The sequence below is a fragment of the Schistosoma mansoni genome, chromosome 3 (genome assembly GCF_000237925.1).
Source record: "Schistosoma mansoni strain Puerto Rico chromosome 3, complete genome".
NCBI lineage: Eukaryota > Metazoa > Platyhelminthes > Trematoda > Strigeidida > Schistosomatidae > Schistosoma > Schistosoma mansoni.
The window spans coordinates 12,971,122-12,989,854 of record NC_031497.1 but is presented as its reverse complement, the minus strand read 5'-3'; the positions used below and the strand labels follow the sequence as shown (position 1 = coordinate 12,989,854).

Here is an 18,733-nt window from a genome sequence, read left to right as displayed (position 1 = left end):
ATGTAAAACAATCAGGTAAGATTCATCTCCGAGCTCAGAAAAGAAAATTCCATCAAAATCATCCACCTGAGCTACAAATCTTCTCCACCGTCTCAATATTCATCCTCATTATATTTTTTTACTTTTTAACCAGTAGTTAATGTACTCAGTCAAGTCCTCTTAGTTTATTAGCAACATCAATCATAATGACGCATACAAACACCTTGTTGAGTCAGTGGAGCAGCATAGTTTTCCATGAATTTACATTTGTTTCTAGTTGGTGTTTACTGGTTTGACAAATTCATGTTGCCGATTCATTATAATCATTCAGTATTAGATAAAATGCATTGTAACATCCAGCTAATAAGCTTCGGTCATGACTTAAAAACTATGCAACAGTTGGATTGTGAAGTTACAGACTCCTTTTAAAATCACTAGATATTTACTCCGCGAAAGGTAAGATATAAGACAGATCAATTTAAAAATATTATGATCAAGATACCTATATCATTTCAGAATTGTTGGTGTTATTATCGCAATAATACTGGTGGCATTTGATTCCACTTATAATTTGAGTAGAAGGTAAGATCTCCATTTGTTGAATGAATATCTATCCTTATCGTAAGTACAACAATAATATAAGTTTGTACTCTAGGTTTTATCATCATTTTCATTGGAATTAATCGTAATGATATGACATACAAAAGGGAATTTATTCAGCTGAAGTTTTGCAGCATTCATCGATAAAAAAAAGATCTTGAAAACTATTGAGCGAATATAACGAGTGGCTTAACTATACGACTGTTTTCTCGGAAATTCTGTGTTCTTACTAATAAAAAACTAGTTGCGTTTAATTGTTACAATAATATCTCAAGAAATAACACCAATGTTAATATTATATACTGATTAAACTATATTACTTGCATTCAGTAAAAATCAGTAGCAATGAATTTTCAACTAAAAACATTCCTTAAGGTAAGCATTTTGCTGAGTTTGTAGTCAATTTTTCACCACGTGCTGATATCATATGGAGTAGTAATAGAGACTATGTGTATTGATTTCAGCTATCAAAGTAGCCAAGTTAACTTTAGACCACTGAGTTGTAGTGCACCAAAAATTGGCCAAAGTTGGAAATGTCAAATTGTTGGATTCTTACAAACGTAATCATTTCGTAACTTGGTAGTCCACAAATTCATATTTTCGTCTCGAATCTTATTGTCTACGTATAATCTTTCTTACGATCACTAGTATTGTTACTACTCTGCTATCTAGCTGTGCTGATATGGTATAGTAAATCAAACAAATCTACATACGTCCCAGGTTCTACGTTGGGGATGACTGACTGACCGGTGTTCTTCATTTTGATTCCTTATCGGGTCTTAGGTATTTCTTACTGCGAATTCCCACATTCAGTCCTTGGCATGTTTCCAACACTCTGGTTTTAACCGTTATTTCTCGATGTAAACTAACTTCAAACGTGTTTTTTCCTCAATATGTTGTTTAGTGTTTACACATATTTGTGAGCATAACAGGGATTGTTCATTAAATTGTGTATTTTTATTAAGGGTTCTGCGATAGACAAACACGGTGTTTGTGAAAGTGAAGATAGTGATTTCATGGATTTCAGTGACGACGGAGAGGAGACAAAACATCCTACAAACTTGAAGAATAAATCTATGAACAAAGACCAAACTTTAAACTATTTCTGGACAAAACAACTACAATCTGATAGCAGAACTGAAGGAAACGGTAAGCTAAACAAAAATGCAAATAACCAATGGGATTCGACAGAAGTTGACCCCGATATCAAAGGATGTGATCGAATCCTAGTGCAAAATAAAGATGTACGTTTTTGTTAACCACGATACACACTGTAGATATAATTCTTTGACGAGCACTACATTTTATGTGCTCTGAATGTAATTTTCATGCTTTTTCGGATAAATCCCCTGCTTTAAAGAATACTTCACGCACTAGGTTTTAGAATCCCCCATTTAGCAAATCGTTTGAATCTCCAAAGGTAGGTGACTGTCAGCTGTTTATTATCAAACACATCCCATCCCCTGAGTTTTCAGGAATTGATCTCCTACCAGGAGGTCCACTTATCGACTTAGAATACGCAGATGACATAGTCCTATTTGATGAAGATGCTAATCAAATGCAGAATCTTCTGTTAGCACTGAGTAATAATGCCAGTATATTTGGGATGCGTTTCTTCTCCTCTAAATGTTAATTGTTACTCCAGGACTTGCCTGGGTCAACACCTGAACTGAGGATAGGGAGTGAAGTAGTGGAACGCGTCGACAACTTTACTTATCTTGGATGTCTGATCAGCCCTAATGGGTTGGTGTCTGACGAAACCTCAGCACAGATTAAAAAAGCTCTTTTGGTTTTTGCCAACTTACGTCACCTATGGCAAAGACGAGACATCCGTCTATCAATTAAGGGAGAAGTATACTGTGCAGCAGTTCGCTCTGCTCTACTTTACGGCTACGAAACGTGGCCATTAAGAGTAGAAGATACTCGTAAGTTACTAGTATTTGACCACGGATGCCCTAGAAATATTGCTCGCATCTAATGGGATCACCGGGTAAGTAATAGTGAGGTTAGACACAGGGTATTAGGTAATGATGATAAATCATTTGATGAGGTTGTAAATCTACATCGACTAAGGTGGTTGGGCCACTTGCTACATATGCCTGAACACCGATTACCACGACGCACAATACTGACTAATGTTGGAGACGGTTGGAAGAAAGTTAGGGACTGCCAAACCAAAATGTGGCATCAGTCTTTGAATTCACTAACATCTGGTGTGGGCCATGTTGGTAGATGCAGACTACTTGGTTGGGGTCCGCGAGTGTCGTAACCAATGGTTGAAGACTCTAGGTGACATGGCTCAGAATCGATCACAATGGTGCAGGTATATACACTCTTTATCTTCCCTTAAACCTCGAGATTAAAATTGCTTCATATCTGTCTTTCTTCCTGTACTATATCCTTATCTACAACCTTTCTTTTATATATTACCACCACTAAATTAACTACTTCTATGAATTCGGTGTTCATCTTGTTGTGCTAACGATGTAATGGCAACTTGGACCGATGCATATGTGTGCCTGGTCCTACTTTGTAGCTGACTGACTGACATCCCATTCCATAGCTGCAAAACATACATCATTCGTTTTAAGTAATTATGTTCCGTTATATCGATATAATTTCTATTTAGATAGTGAAATTTTAGTACTAGTAATCCTTTTAGCAGAAGAAATTCAGAAAGGCAGATGTATTTTCGATTCGGGTTTATTCCAGCCGTAAACACAACTACAATATTTCGGAATTGATTCTTGTTATTGAAGGAAATGTTTATGTATTCATGTATAAAAATATTTTATTAAAGTCCAGAGTAATCTACATATCTGATTTTTTAACTACCACCTAATTGTCCCAGTTAATCATAGTTGTGCTACGCAAACACTTCGAACCAGTTAGAACAAAGAAAGTTGTTATCATAATTACCTAAGTATTTCTAAAACATCCGCCTTAATTTATCGTGTTCATGAGAAGTTACCATGAGAATATGCAGTTAATATAATGAGATTGAAAGAGTTTATTATTAACTCCAGCTTTGGTTAGTGTTTCAATAAACATTCAATATTTTTTGTTGATTCCTTTCCTGATTCACTAATAAATTATATTTAGTAAGTTTTATCAAAGTCAACGCTAAATGTGTTATCATCACTAACTTCAGAACTTTGGCTCTATTATAGAAAGTAGTACATACGTCAGTGTCATTAATACTGATGACTGCATATTAAATTCGCGTATTTTATTTGACGTATCCCACAGTTTCAAGTTTCGTTATTGCTAGTTTGTTGTTCACAAACGTTCGTAATGGGATTATTATATTCGTACTAATAAAAATCCTTAATTCATTTTTTCTTCGACCCATTCAAAAAAAAACTTTTCAAGCGTTCTCCAGACCTTAGTGATGATGATGACGACAATGGAAGAGAAATAAAGCGACATCCACAACTAGATCCAGGAATGAAAGGGAACCAAGAATTATCAAATAACGAGGTTACCAGTGACCATGTACGAATTGTAAGATCTGATGAGGTGAAACATGAGATCAATAACAATGATAATATTGACTATACAAACAAGTCGGAATCATATAACACCATACCAGAAACAGGATCTAAACCAGAACTTCTTATTGAACCTGAAAAACGTCTAGTTTACTTTTGGGAACAAGGTAATAAAACTGGCAGTCGGTCAATTCCTAGGAATACTACTGTCATTACCACTAATATCACTAGTAATACTACTTATTCTACATCCATCGTATGTACTACTAATCCGAATGGCATTACTACTACTAATACTGTTGCCACAAATATCAGTACTATGAATACTCATATTCATGAACGCGACGTGGTCAATCCATTGCCGATTCATATTCAAGAAGAAATGACTAAAATCCCTGTTGAAAAACAAATCCATCATAGACCGGTTAATCCTCGTTCAATCGTGTCAATTCCGACAAAAACACGGCATACTGAGCCAAAAAAAGAAATTGTGAGTTTTATCATTCTTTTTTACCATAAATTCTCTGTTTAAGTGACAATTTGCTTTAAGATATCTTTTCGTCATTGTATGACTTCAGTTCTATGATGATAAATGATTGTCTGTGTTCTCTTTTTGTTGTATGTTATAATCGATCAATGGCCCATGTATAAAACAATGCTTTTTAAGGATTCTATCATTACTCAGAAATTTATTTCTTGAATAAAGTATAGTCTATTGCTAAACATATATAATACTTATCGCTTACATTTCCTACACTAGAAAATTTATCATTTTATGCTCCCTAACAATAAACATAAGGAACTATTCGCACGTTTATCAAGAAATGTGAATATACCGTCGAAGTCGATCTTGTGCAAATTCGCATCCCTAAAATGTAGTTCTTGACGATGGATGATGTTCAAAGATTGTCCATACTCCATTGTAGATGTTGCAATCACAAAGCAATCAATGTTAAAGTAAGAAAATATTAATTTGATACAAAACAAGATAAATAGGTCACATTTAACCGTGTGATGAAATCTCATTTTATTGTGTTGAGATTAATCTCTTCCTTTAGTTATTCACTATTAAACAGATTACAAATACTTGTTTGAAATGAGTCTGATGTCGTTCAGACCAATGAATAGTACTAATCTATCTATTTATCAGCTAGTGATTATATATTTAGGCTCAGATATTTCCGTATGAAATAGATATGATATCTAATATCAATATTAGATGTATGTATTATCTTGCTGTAAATAGCTACGGCTATTTTCCTCTATTTATACTTTATACTTCACTCCTTACCTCCTTTTGCTTTGTACTAGTTGTATAATTCCATTTAGTCGAATGTCTTTCTGACGATAACTTTCTAGTGTGTATCAGATCAGGTATTTCTTTATCTATGTGTCTACAGTCATTAACGTGATATAATGGCAAAAATAAAAAACAATTTGGTAGCACTCGCTAATAGATACGAGATGATACGATCAGTAGATAGTACACTAGTTCACTTGGACTTAGGCAATCAATATTCGATCAAAGCTTAAAAACCACATATAGACCAGACAAGTAATCAACATAGAGTGAATCCAGAATAAAATGAAATTACAATACAATATGGTCTAACATATTTACTGTCTTCGTTCACTGATCAGTAACAACTCATTCTCGCTTGACGCGTTTAATCCCGCGCTCAAAAATATGTCACAGTTTAATTGATCTTGACAAACAACTGCTCATCATTCTGTAAACTAAATTACTCTAGTATCTCTGGCCTGTAGAAAGAAAACTAATTGCTTTAAAAGAAGATTCTGTTCGATTTTACACTATTATTGTTTCCTTTTCTCTATGTAGAATTCTGCATCTACTGAAATGAATTCATCTACTGCTGAATTAGCCAAACAAGTGGTAGCTTCTCTGTCACGTCATTTTGCCAAAGGTTTATTCAAAAACAAAGTAAATTGTCTTGTTTTTTTAACGATGATTTGAGAAAAATATTTTTAAATACATGTTTAGGCCTAAGTACGATCCTCTCCATGCACATTTATTGATTTACATAACGAGGGATTGAATTCACGACTGATTTTCTCCTTGAAGGTCGGTGAGATAACTTACAATATGCGGAATCTACAGTTTTCTTAAGCGTGTATGCACCAAAAAAGAGAGCTTTCTAAATAATCTAAGTGGCAATGTGAAAATTGTTTATACCATAAATACTCATCTTTCTAATCAGGAATTTTACATTACATTGCAAATTTTTCTAGTTGGTGATTATAAATTATCACAAGCCTTGTATTGGTTATTGCCTACTGATCTCGTGTAAACGTATAATACAATATGACCGTATTCGTTAAAAGTTAGTATCATAATTAACTCAACAATAGTCACTTTTGTATTCGTCAAAGAGTGAAATCCTGCGTCGCTAATTAAACTAACATTTTATGTCATACACATATACATATTTATCTAAGTGCATTTGGTTAGTTTTTCTTGGAAAAAAGATAATTGTTCGTCACTGTGTAGATAAATAAGTTTATTTACTGTTAGTTTGTTTAAACGTACTTCAACTTGACGACACATTTGAAAGTGTCGACTACGTTGTGCTTCTTAAACAATAAAATTGTGACTGAATTAAGTGTTCAAAAGATTCTGTCTGTAACAATAATTAGTCATTCTAAATTCTGGCATCATTTTATTCTTGTAAGTCAGATATCGTTCCAGTTATAATATGTGGTCTGTCTGATGCTAGTAATGACGTAAAGCTAATTGTTGTACATAGTTTACGATACTTTTATCAATGAAGTCGAGCTATCATTGCCATAACAGATATTTTATACACTAATCCACAAAACTTCAGATATAGACTTATACTTGCCTTGACTTCCACGCTAAAGTTGTAATTATGTCTTAATTTTCATTATATGTGAAACTGACATATACCTTGGAACCTAAATGTACCCCTATATTTGTTTGGTAGATACGAAAATGAAATACAAATTTCGGAAAAAAGAAAGTAATATATGCATAATAGTCAATTATCAGATTGTTTTTCACTATTCTGAATTCCAAAGCGAATTCTTACCTAATGAAACTACACTTTCGCGGTATATAGATACGTAAAAAATGTAAAGACTAACTTTTCTAAGAATACATTTACTGTCTCTAGAAACTAGAAACATATGAATGAGCACTTCTGGTTAAATAGTAATTATATAACGTTAAGAAATATATGATAATCACCTTATTAAAAGCACTGTGGACCTCAGCAACTGATAGGAAAAGGGGGCAACAACAAGCAATGTTTCATGTTTTAAGAATTACGATATCGTTTAGTGCAACATCGGAAACAATGTATAAGTTGATAATAATAACCTAATATTTGTCACTACGTCGACAGAGGTTATTTTCAGTTATAAATTCAACACGACAGTAGGGATTTATTTGACGTATTTTTATTTCTGTACTCCGTAGGATGCATTCAAATCGGTCGCCAAGAAATTGACTCGGAAGCTGCTCACACACCATGAAGTCGACATATTCAGTAAGATTCTTTTATTATTTGAATATGTTCAGTATGTAGACAAAATATTACTGTATACTCTCGTATAGAGTTGTCACCAGGATACAATTGAATAAGCTGACCGTTGAAAAATGCAAACTGTCTTCCTTCAGAAATTTTAACTGAAGATCAAAGAAAGTTCAAACATTTTTAAATTACAGTAGTTACTGTTGCAATACGTTAGAACTTGTCAAAACAAATTATACTTAGTAATTATTCCCTTATGCGAAGGACTCTTTGTGTCCAACTGACTACTAGTTGAATTAATTTGTTCACAGTAATAAACGTGCCCCGGATATTATGTTAACCATGCTAAAGAATAATACATAAACTAACTGTCAGTGTCAAGAGCATATAAACGTAACAAATTCATTTTTCGTATAAGTTGGCAAACGGATCCACCGTAAGGTTTAATCTAGTGGAGATGATGGCTCAGTAAGTTATCTTGAAACGTCGATTTTAGTGGATCCCATACGGAGTACTATCTATTAAAGTATATATTAGGTAGAAAGAGAAAAAAAGTGATTGATTTATGATATTGCATTGTATAATTATGATTGTATGGAGTTGGAATTCGCTGCCATTGCGATCTTATAAATCAAGTAACTCAGTAACCATATATATCAACAAACATGGCTCATAACGAAAATCAGTAGCAAACTGGGTGTAGTTTTCTTCTAGGTTTCCTTATCAGTAGTAAAATGTACTTTCTTAATGATCGGAATCGCTCTTGGTATTCAAAATATGCCATCATAAAATCAATTATCTTACTAATTTCCAAATGATTATCCTTTCACTGTAATATCATTTCGTTTAGCGTTTTTATTAATAGCTTTATCGATCCCCTCCAATGACTAACAAATAGATTGATGCTCTTTTCATTTTAAACTTATGACATATTTGCTTAAAAAGTAATACCTAGTGATTTTTCCCTTTATCATTCACTTTTCTCTACAAAAATAAATTTTCAGCTAAATCAAGGTTAGATCAATTGATCGATCAATTGCTGGTACATTTCGTAGAGACAAAAACACAAATTCAAGTTTCAGATGATATTGATTGGAGTAGATTAGCTGGGATATTTTTAAGGCTCCCGTGAAGATAAGATTAAAAAGTGATTTGAAAGAAAACCCTTCATTTTTTCTTCTATGTGCAGTAACACCTTATAGGTTTACACAAACATATTATGATAAGCACCAATCACTTTTAGACTAACCACAAATCATTTGGTTCGTTTAAAATTTCACCCAAGCTCACCAATTGTAATCTCTTCAGTTGAGTGATTATCTATTTTCTCCTTGTGTACACTAACAATTACGCTTTGTATCCCTCTCTGACTCTTTGTTACATCTTTCATCTTGTGTAAGTAATGATTTTTGTCCACTTTCTGTCTTACGAGAATTATTGATTTCGCCCATCTTTGTAGTTCTTTTCTCTTATAAATGAATGACCGATCGACCCATGTAGAATCATATTTTTTTAATCCAGAGTAACCACAGAAAGCTTATATGAAAGCTTCTGTACCGGATAACATTTGTGAAACACAAGAAACAAAGATCTGAATATATATATTTTTGGGAATGTTGTTTTATCACTTTTTCCCTTATCCACAAAAAAGTTCTTTCTGCAATAAAAAAATGTTTTGGATAAATGTTTCTACTTATTACAAAGATTTTTATCCATGGATTATGTGAATCTGATCGATTCTTTTAAATAAGGCAACTGATAATACAGTTTCTCGTTATACTTGCATATAAGCGTTACTCAATAGAATACTTTAGTTTTTCCCATCGGATAAGTATGGGATGTACTGGAGAGTTAGTCACTTAAATATGAATATAACTCAACAATTAAAGGTTTACAACTGACTGATCATTGAATAGTGGCAGATTACATGTGTCTAAGGTTTATGTTCTCATTGAATTCTATCGATCAAGGTGCACTGTGACCACCAGTATTGATAGTTCGACACCGTAGCCCGAACAGCTCACTGATGCTGGGTGTCACAGGCTCAAAATACTGACGAATCATCAATACACTCAACATTGCAGGTAGCCTTGCTGACAGGTTGCAACTATCACAAAACGTAGGTCCAGAGTTTCCTGTCGACTACCCAACATTAAATAGAGGTTATGCACTCAACATTGAGTCAGTCATATTGTGTGAAGGCTTGAGATACTGCTATCCAGCTACTCAAACTCAAGGAGGTAGACCAGGATTCTTATCTGAAAGTTAATGGATGAAACCTGATTGCTTCAACTATTAAGCGACCTCTTCAAAGACTCAACTGCTGAAGTTAGATAATATTAACAAGCTGCACTTAATTAGTCGAAAAATCTGTCTAACTTACCCAGAGAAATTTAAATAAAAATAACAATACCTATGGACTTTATATTATTTGTGGTAGTAGTTCATTTCGTTGCCTTCAAAGGGACGAGGTTGATCACGGTAGGGGAAACATTTAATGCATCTTATTTAACAAAGAGTATCACTCGAACTAGTTTGTTTACAGAAAAATCTGATTAATCAGGACAATATTAAGTGGTAGTTACAGATATGAGTGATATTATGGACAAAAATTAAATTTCATTTGGTTGTTTTGTGTGAAGTCTACCAATTAGGCGACCCATGATTTATAATTCTATCGGAATAACTGATTTTTCTGCTAGGATCACCTTTGCAGATCATACGTGGAATTACGACCAATTTCACACCATCTACACATAAATTAACAATGAACACATATCCAGATAAGTTCTAAGTAGGCCTTCCAACCAGAATCGCACCAATCTTTTCTCGAGCATAATTGATGGTGTTTTATATTTGAAACTTGTCCAGCATAACCATCCTCGACATTACTTTTAGCAGTGCCTATTATCAATCATTAAACAATAAATTATTGCAGTATATCCGCTAGACATTCCAAACTATAGTTATTCAGATTATACCATATTATTTTCAACATTTGACATAATATGAAGGATTTTTTTTTGCTCCTACTTGTGGTAAACTAATTATAAACACCAGCCTGAGACTCAGGTGCGTCACAGAACAACCTACACAGATCGAATTCTTAGCTATATCAACAAACATCTAGCAAATCAACTAAGTATTAACTATTTAGGAGAGTGGAGATAAACTGTAGATATGAAGATATCTGGCAATTTTTACAGAAGAATGGCTATCTGCGCAACTTTATCAAAGAACCAAATGTGGAAGGTAACAAACATGATCCTATCACATATAAATGACAGAGACTGCAACCAGATTATTGAGATTATTAAAAAAGGCGTCATTCACAACTCAGCCAAATCAATTCTATGCTAAACGAAATAACGGGGGAAGACAAGCCGAACAGCTACAAGATATACTATCCCAACTTTGAAAAACACTACATCAGCAAGAGCGACCGCTCTTTTGATAGTTGTCTACATAAACACTCATTGGTTATCAAACAACACGAGAGTTTGTAGAAGCTTGACACTCAAGTTACCAGTTACTAAACTTGATAAGTCAACCAATTAGAAAACTCACAAACAACTATAAGATCAGGGGCGGACAATCAACATAAATGTGCAGACAATGATAGGACATCTCAATAACAATCAGTTAACTCCAAGGTCTACGGGACAAGATGCTAGTCACTCAGAGAATTCCTTACAGCTCACTTTTAACTGAAGTTTGTAATGACAATAAAAGCGTCACGATTTAATCGTCCACATCAAAGAGCACAATTTCAAGAAAACTATCCTCTTCAGCAACGAATCTCGACCAACTTGGCATCAGGAATCGATTGAATACCCTCTGTCAACCATTTTATTTGCTACTAAGTTAAAAAGCCTAATCAGAATAAAATGTAAAGTAAGAATGCTCCTTAATTATTTCCTCAGAATTCAACAAAATGCAACTCGTAGGCAAAGAAAGATAAGTTCAATCAAAAACCAAACGACTTTCACAACAAAGTGTGCCCCAAAAGATTTCGGTTCTACCTGGCGACCCAAATGAAAATATCCATCGTCTTCTATATATCTACTTTGCTATTTTGACAATATGCATGGTGACTGGCATGACATACAGAGCGTTCGCCATTAGCAGCGTCGACTTGATGGGACAGTTTTTTACTGTTAAGTAATCCATATTATTAGAAAAATTGAAGTACTGATTACTATTGTGATACATACATAATTTTACCTCAGAATGATAAGTAAAAAAATCACTGCTTATTTTTTTAAGCTTGGTGTATTTAATGTACAAAAATAATGACAATAGCATATAATAACACTATATTGCTAGAAACATGTATACAAAAGTAATGCAATTACGTATTTACAAAAATATTTTATATTCTTCTGGCCAGATGTGGTGAAAAATGGAATAGGGTAAAACATCACTTCAAACGATTTTTTAAGTAAAATAAGATCTGATTAGCTGCTTCTCGACATGTTCCACTTATCCATGCGATCTTTATCACCAATGGTCCATGGTTCTCTTCAGCAAGAATCACATCGTTATCATCTTCATCATCACTAGTGCCTATATCACTTTTAACTTTCACAATTGTCTGTCCACATTCAGTGCTATCATTATGCATTACTTCATCACTGTTGTTGATTCCATGCGGAAATAAAGATGATTTTGCATGTACATCTTTATTAAATGAATCTGTGTTTAAATACTCAACAAATACATTGGCTTGAATCACATGTGAGCAAGTGTCGATAGCAGTAGATGGTAATTCATTATTTGAACACGTATTAATTTTGTTAACTGAAGCATTCTCACATTCATCTCCATCACACCAAGCGTCTTCACCTTCTTCACAGATTTCATTATAACGTGTTTCTCGCGCTCGTTTTGGTGGATTTACTAATTCCACCACAGAACTACTCTGTTTTGTCTCTGAAGTTGATTGTGTGAATGATTCTGATGAATTATTCACTTCATCTGGATCATCATCATGTATACGCTTCGAAAGATTTCTAGAACTTACCGTATTTGTGTTAAAACCGCATTCCATGAGATCTTTTTCATTGGATACAGAATCATTATTAGTTGGATTCCCATTGTTTATCGTATCCGATTGTTGAGACATTAGAATACGTTGAACTTCTCGTCGTTTACGCCTAGTATGTGTCCATGTATTTACTGTTGCTGTAATATTTAAATGCAGACCACCTAGTTCAGCACGATTTTTTTGGTCTAATACTTTCATCTAAAAAACCAAAGAAACATAAGATAATATAGGGATTTATAAATAGTTCATCGCGGTGAGCAATTGTCAGTGTTTAATAAAAAATTCGCTGAAATAATATAGATGAGTAACTAAGAGAGACCATAGGTTGATTGTGTTGACCAACACTAAAAAGTATGAAAGTCTCAGGTAATCTTTTACAAACGTCTAACAGCACTACGGTACATTGTGCTACTAAGTTTAATAAACACATTTGATATCTTGGATGATAGGATTTGATTAGCATTAGATACCACAGAAAAATGATGACCATTGGGATGACTGAGTCTGTTACAATATAATTCAATTCAAACCGACGGTTTAATAAACTACTGTGTACCTGGCTTTTGGATATTTAATGATCATTAATGAGAAACACATCAGTCAGTCAAACGCAACATAAGACCTGGTATAGCAACCATCCTACAATCAATTTCGATTCTAGTCAATCTTGGTTAAGCCCTTTTTATAACTTACTTAACAGACATTGTCATTCGGATAGTAACAATTTCCATATTCTTTGCACTGCTATACCACTAGAGCACATGACACTCTATCCAAAATCTTGACTGCTTAAATATCATTCGATGACTCATACTCCTTTCCCATATGTGTATTTACGCAAATACTATTATCAGCCTTTGTTATGCTTTGCTGTGCCCTTATTTAATTCGACTATAAATTACCTATGTAATTGCTTGCTATTCGCCTCGTTCGTTTCCTTCGCTTGTTCGCCTGTTCACTCGCTCGCTCGTTGATATTCGCTCAGGTGTTGTCAGCTTTCCGACCTGAGTTATTCGACAATAAACTGTAGTCGCTGTTATCCTTTGTCTTCTGATTTTACGCACCGTTAAGATTAGAATTATAACGGTTATCGAAGTAAACGATTAACGAATCGCGGCACTACACTGGTACTTACATACATCAGTTCGAGTTGCTACAACCCATTCTCAGAGCGAGTTGAAATTCTCGGAGCGAGTCCCAAAATAAGAGGTAGTAGCAATATCAGTGATAATGTGAATGATTAGGTATCGAAGATACGATTCAAGGAAATATAAATTGACAAAATAAAAAATTATGAGGAATTCGAAAGTTTAGAATCTGGTGTAACACAAAGAATGGATAAGCCTGCACCCTTACAAACGATTTTGAGCCATGTCATTCAAAATCTTTAGCCACTGGTTACGGTAATCACGCAGGCCCCAACCACGTAGTCTACACCTATTAACATAACTCAACCCAATCCATAATGACTTCATGCACCGATAGCATGTTTTAGTTTTGCCACCCCTAGCTTTTCTCCAGAGTACTCCTACACCAGACAACATCGCCCGTCGATAATTGGACATTAATAACATGTCCCAACCACCTCAGTTGATAAAGATTCAATAACTACCGCATTAATCGACTTGCCATCCTTACTTATCACCAACACAGGCATTGTTTACTCCATGGTCCAAAAATACACGAGAAATACTTCGTAGATACCTATGATTCAATACCATTAAACTAAGAATATACCCTATTTCTTAATGCCCATGATTCACACCCAAAAAGTAGAATGAAGCGAACTGTTGCGCAGCAAACTCGCCCTTTGGTTGGAAGACGGATATATCGCAAAAGCCAATACAGCTTTATGGATCCGTGTCGACACTTCGTCAGACACCAGATCATCAGTACTGATTAGATTCCCAAGATAAGTGAGGCAATCGATGCGTTCAATTACTTCACTTTCTATCATCATTGTTGAACAATCAATTGAACAGAAATCGTCACTATACATCAGCTCCCTAGACTATGAGAAATCGTTTGACAGTGTAGATAGGAGGAAGACCTTACGCAAACCTATCTGACACTATGGTGTACCTGAGAAAACCGTCAATATCATAAGGAATTCATATGACGGGCTACACTGCAAAGTCCTGCATGAAGGACAGCTGACAGATACAACACAAGTGAAAACCGGTGTCAGACAAGGCTGCTTGCCCTTGCTTTCTCTTTCTTCTGGTGGATGACTCGATTATGAAGACCTCCACGTCTGACGGGAAGCACGGAATAAAATGGACAGCTTGGATGCAACTAGACGATTTGTACTACGCAGATGATCTAGTTCTTATACTCCATTCACAACAGCAAATACAGGTGAAGATAACCAGTGTAGCAGCAGGCCTCAACATACAAACGGGAAAAACAAGATCCTCAAATACAGCACTGAGAGCACCAACCATATCACACTTCATGAAGAAGCACAGGAAGAGGTGGAAACTTTCACGTACCTGGACAGCATCATCGATAAACAAGGAGGACCCGATGCAGACTTAAAGGCAAGGATCAGCAAAGCAAGGGCTACATTTCTACAGCTGAAGAACATATGGAACCCAAAACAACCACCAAACAATATCAAAGTCAGAATCTTCAATATGAACGTCAAAAACGTTCTGTTGTACGGAGCTGAGACTTAGAAAACTACTACAACCATCATCAAAAAGGAAAAAGTATTTATGGCCTACACAAGATACTCGATATCCGTTGACCGGATACCATCAGCAACAGCCTACTATGGGAGAACAAACCAGCTTTCAGCTGAAGAGGAAATTAGGAAAAGACGTTGGGGGTGAACAGGATATACCGAGAACAGAGTTCCATGGAGAATCCTGGTGGGTGACCTATGCTTCTCCAAGACGGGTAACAGATGTGAATAAGTTATCATATCAAATTATTAAGAAATTTTTTGAAACTTACACCTAATTGTTTAAATTCATATCTCAACCAATCCAAAAGAGCATCAACTGTATTTTCAGGAAGACAAGATACTGAATCCGGCAGTTGCAGTGTTAATGGAGGACGTTCTAATTTACGAAGTCGGCGGAAATCAGATTCCTTAAAGCAAGATTATAGAATGTATTTTAAAAATTTAAATGTTTCACAATGATTTTAAAAGGTATAACTATCTAACAATGAGAAATTATTTTCGAGAAAATGGCAACCGAATAATTTTTATTAATGAATGTAATGTGATAACGGTTACTGTACAACGATCAAAGTGAATAAACTTAAACACGGAAAGTATAGGTTTATTCGAGTTGCATTACGAGAAACATTGATCAGAGGTTAAAACTAACACACAGTAGAACATTTCCCGAAGTGTTATTAGTTTTTTCCTATACAATGTGCTCAATGACATGAACAAACAGCATTCACAAATTACCTCCAATTGTGTATGTCAGCTTTCACATACGTGCAAAATCAGGTACATCAGAAAGACAAGAGGGTGAGCATCTCTACAACTTATCGAACATTTTACAAAGAGCTCATATTTCAGAGGTCCCAATAGTATCTTTAGTCTGACTGTGTAACACCAGCTAAATATCTAACACAAAGCCGCATCCCAAAAAGTAAATAAACAGTATAGTTACACTCTAAAGAGATTCTCATTGATCATACAGACTAGTAGGGTTAAGTCAAATATTTGTATTAAAAAATAAATTGTTAACTTTGTTGATAACAAAAGTGAAAAGAGTGAATAACTTCATTCAACCCTCTGTAAATACGATCACTATTCAGTAAGTTTACTAGAAACAACTTTAGTCTCATGTTCCTGTAATTTCTTGTCATACACCTAAATAAAAGTATCACTAGTATTTCAGGACTATTCACTCAAATTACCGATGTAAACTCTCTTGGGACTACTTTTATTTTAAACTGCATTACAACCAAAAGTTTGTTAATACTGATTTAAACTTAGGATTAACTGGGCTTACCGGCTAAATATATATAGCTGGGGGAAATACAACAAAGTAATTAATGAACTGATTTTTACGAACATTCTGTATACTTTGTTTAAATTGATTAAAATTACCAAAATAATTAAATGTCTTATTCAAGTATCCATTCAAATGAAGTCAGTCTAGTGTGTAACAATTAGTTTTGCCTTAACTATATATGACAGTAAGCATTAGGTTTTGTAATCAAAAAAACGTGAAAAATAAGAACAAATTCACCATACAATTTATTTGTGTCGAAATCGCCCAATAAATATTGTTTAGTTTGAGCATAAAGAGTTAGATAATGGATGATAAGTCAATTTATGAAATTGGAGAACATCAACTAAAAATATCCATTTAAATGTTAACTACATTGGGTCAGAATGTAAACAACCTAATTATGGTAAGCATAATAACATATTATCAAAGTATGATTTAGTGAACAGTTTAACAAACAGTCTAAGTCATCTGATAGCTGTTTCACAGACGGAAAATTATTTATGAAAAGCAACAAGACGAGATAGTTATTGATTTGTAAAAAAAGAAATGAAGGCTTACAGGAAATTGAAAATTAGGAAGAAATGTCCACGCAACACCCCATCGCATTATACGACCTTGACACATTTCATACACAGATATTTGAGTTATCTTAAACTTGTGTAATATTCGACGAACTGCAGAAACACTTGACTTTTTACCCAACATAACGGTGAACACACTAGATTTCAAACGAACAACGAATATAAATAAAAAAATTAGAGCAGAAATCTACGAGCAAAAGAAAAAGATTAGTGGATAAAGAGATGAAGTAAGACGTGTGGATCCAGTATTTAAAATAACCCATGGTGTCATTGAATAAAAATAAAGAGAATTCAGAGATTTTTTCAGCGAAACCATTTACTTAAGGTGTACATTCGTATATATATATATATATATATATATATATATATATGCGAATGTACACCTCAAGTAAATGATTTCGTCAAAAAGAAACTTTTCTTCGCTGAACCTAGTATTTCTCTAGTTCAGTAAACAATTAAATTCAAAATAACATAACACTTCATTTCGCAAAACATAATGCAATATAACTCAGTGATGAAGTGCATATTCACATATCTGAATACAGACTGATTGGTGATACCACTTAATAACTGATCGAAACTCGACAACTTACACCACTGAGTAGTAACTTACACTAGGCTCACACTTAATTATTTAACTTACAAGTTACAACTCATAAATACTTTGTTGTACGAATTAATTTACAACCATCACGGAAAGCCGATACCAGAGATGAGAATAGATTACCATATTTCCAGTTTGGATGTTTACCTTGAAAATAATAAAAAGTGTTGCAACAGTAATCATACACCTTTTATTCGTAACGTAACTTATTTGAACGCTAATGATTTTCTCGTGTTTAAGTATAAACGATCAAATTAAAAAAAACTTTGACTCAGAGATGGATGGCTAAAGAAGTCAAAAAATATTTAACTTTTTCATTAGTGTGCAAGCTTTATGAAGATCCTGTTCATCATGAGCCAACAACATCTGGGAAAAAATATCCACACATCAGACTAATGTACCTCGTGAAGGTTTTGTGAACAGTAGATTAAATGTTGTGGGGTTAATAGATAGTTTTAGAATAACACACTGCTTAATGAGATTCTGCAGATACACAAAAGATAGGTGACAAATATATTATCAATCCCGAAACGATAGTTAACCAGATGAACCGTATTTTAATTTAAACACGTCTACACAATACTACTCAAATAATGGAACATTTTGATTTCCTTAGTGGTTAGTAAAAATAAAAGCTCATGATACCGTTGAATGTTAAGATGAAATACTCTGTGGATGAAATCAAATATAAATTTCATTACATCTAATTACATGGTAAATAAAATTATTTTCTGACTGAAAGTATACATACCCCACTCGAGTTGAATAACGAATACTATCACGAATTAAACGCATACAAAAGTATACTTCACCACCGACTGTTTGACTTTCATGCCTAGCAGCAGATGATACAGTTTTAGGTGGTGGCCTTTTAAGAGATCGACAGGTAGTAGATCCAACTGCATCTGATGTGTCACTGAAAAATGGAGGATTCGCCAT

General features: G+C 34.2%; 2 protein-coding genes across 3 annotated transcripts in view; one reads left to right on the top strand and one right to left on the bottom strand.

Moving 5' to 3' along the window:
• Smp_129130 (putative dna helicase recq5) overlaps positions 1-9,268 on the top strand; it is a gene marked incomplete at its 5' end in the record, with an annotated part of 26,942 nt that extends 17,674 nt beyond the window's left edge. Inside the window, 5 exons of the mRNA XM_018799283.1 lie at positions 1,545-1,823; positions 3,952-4,560; positions 5,911-6,012; positions 7,528-7,597; positions 8,587-9,268. Coding sequence (XP_018651087.1) covers positions 1,545-1,823; positions 3,952-4,560; positions 5,911-6,012; positions 7,528-7,597; positions 8,587-8,714 — 1,188 coding nt within the window. The 3' untranslated portion in view covers positions 8,715-9,268. The remainder of the gene's footprint in view (positions 1-1,544; positions 1,824-3,951; positions 4,561-5,910; positions 6,013-7,527; positions 7,598-8,586) is intronic.
• Smp_129140.1 (hypothetical protein) lies at positions 7,198-18,733 on the bottom strand (the record flags this gene model as incomplete). 2 transcript variants are annotated; one of them, XM_018799281.1, is made up of 5 exons in its annotated part: positions 7,198-7,737; positions 12,606-12,827; positions 15,588-15,725; positions 17,168-17,327; positions 18,546-18,733. In XM_018799281.1, 5 exons carry the CDS (start codon positions 18,731-18,733, stop codon positions 7,645-7,647), a joined length of 801 nt encoding a protein of 266 aa, XP_018651086.1. The 2 variants fall into 2 exon arrangements, with proteins under 2 accessions (XP_018651086.1, XP_018651085.1); XM_018799282.1 differs by lacking the exon at positions 7,198-7,737 and having other exon boundaries at positions 12,003-12,827.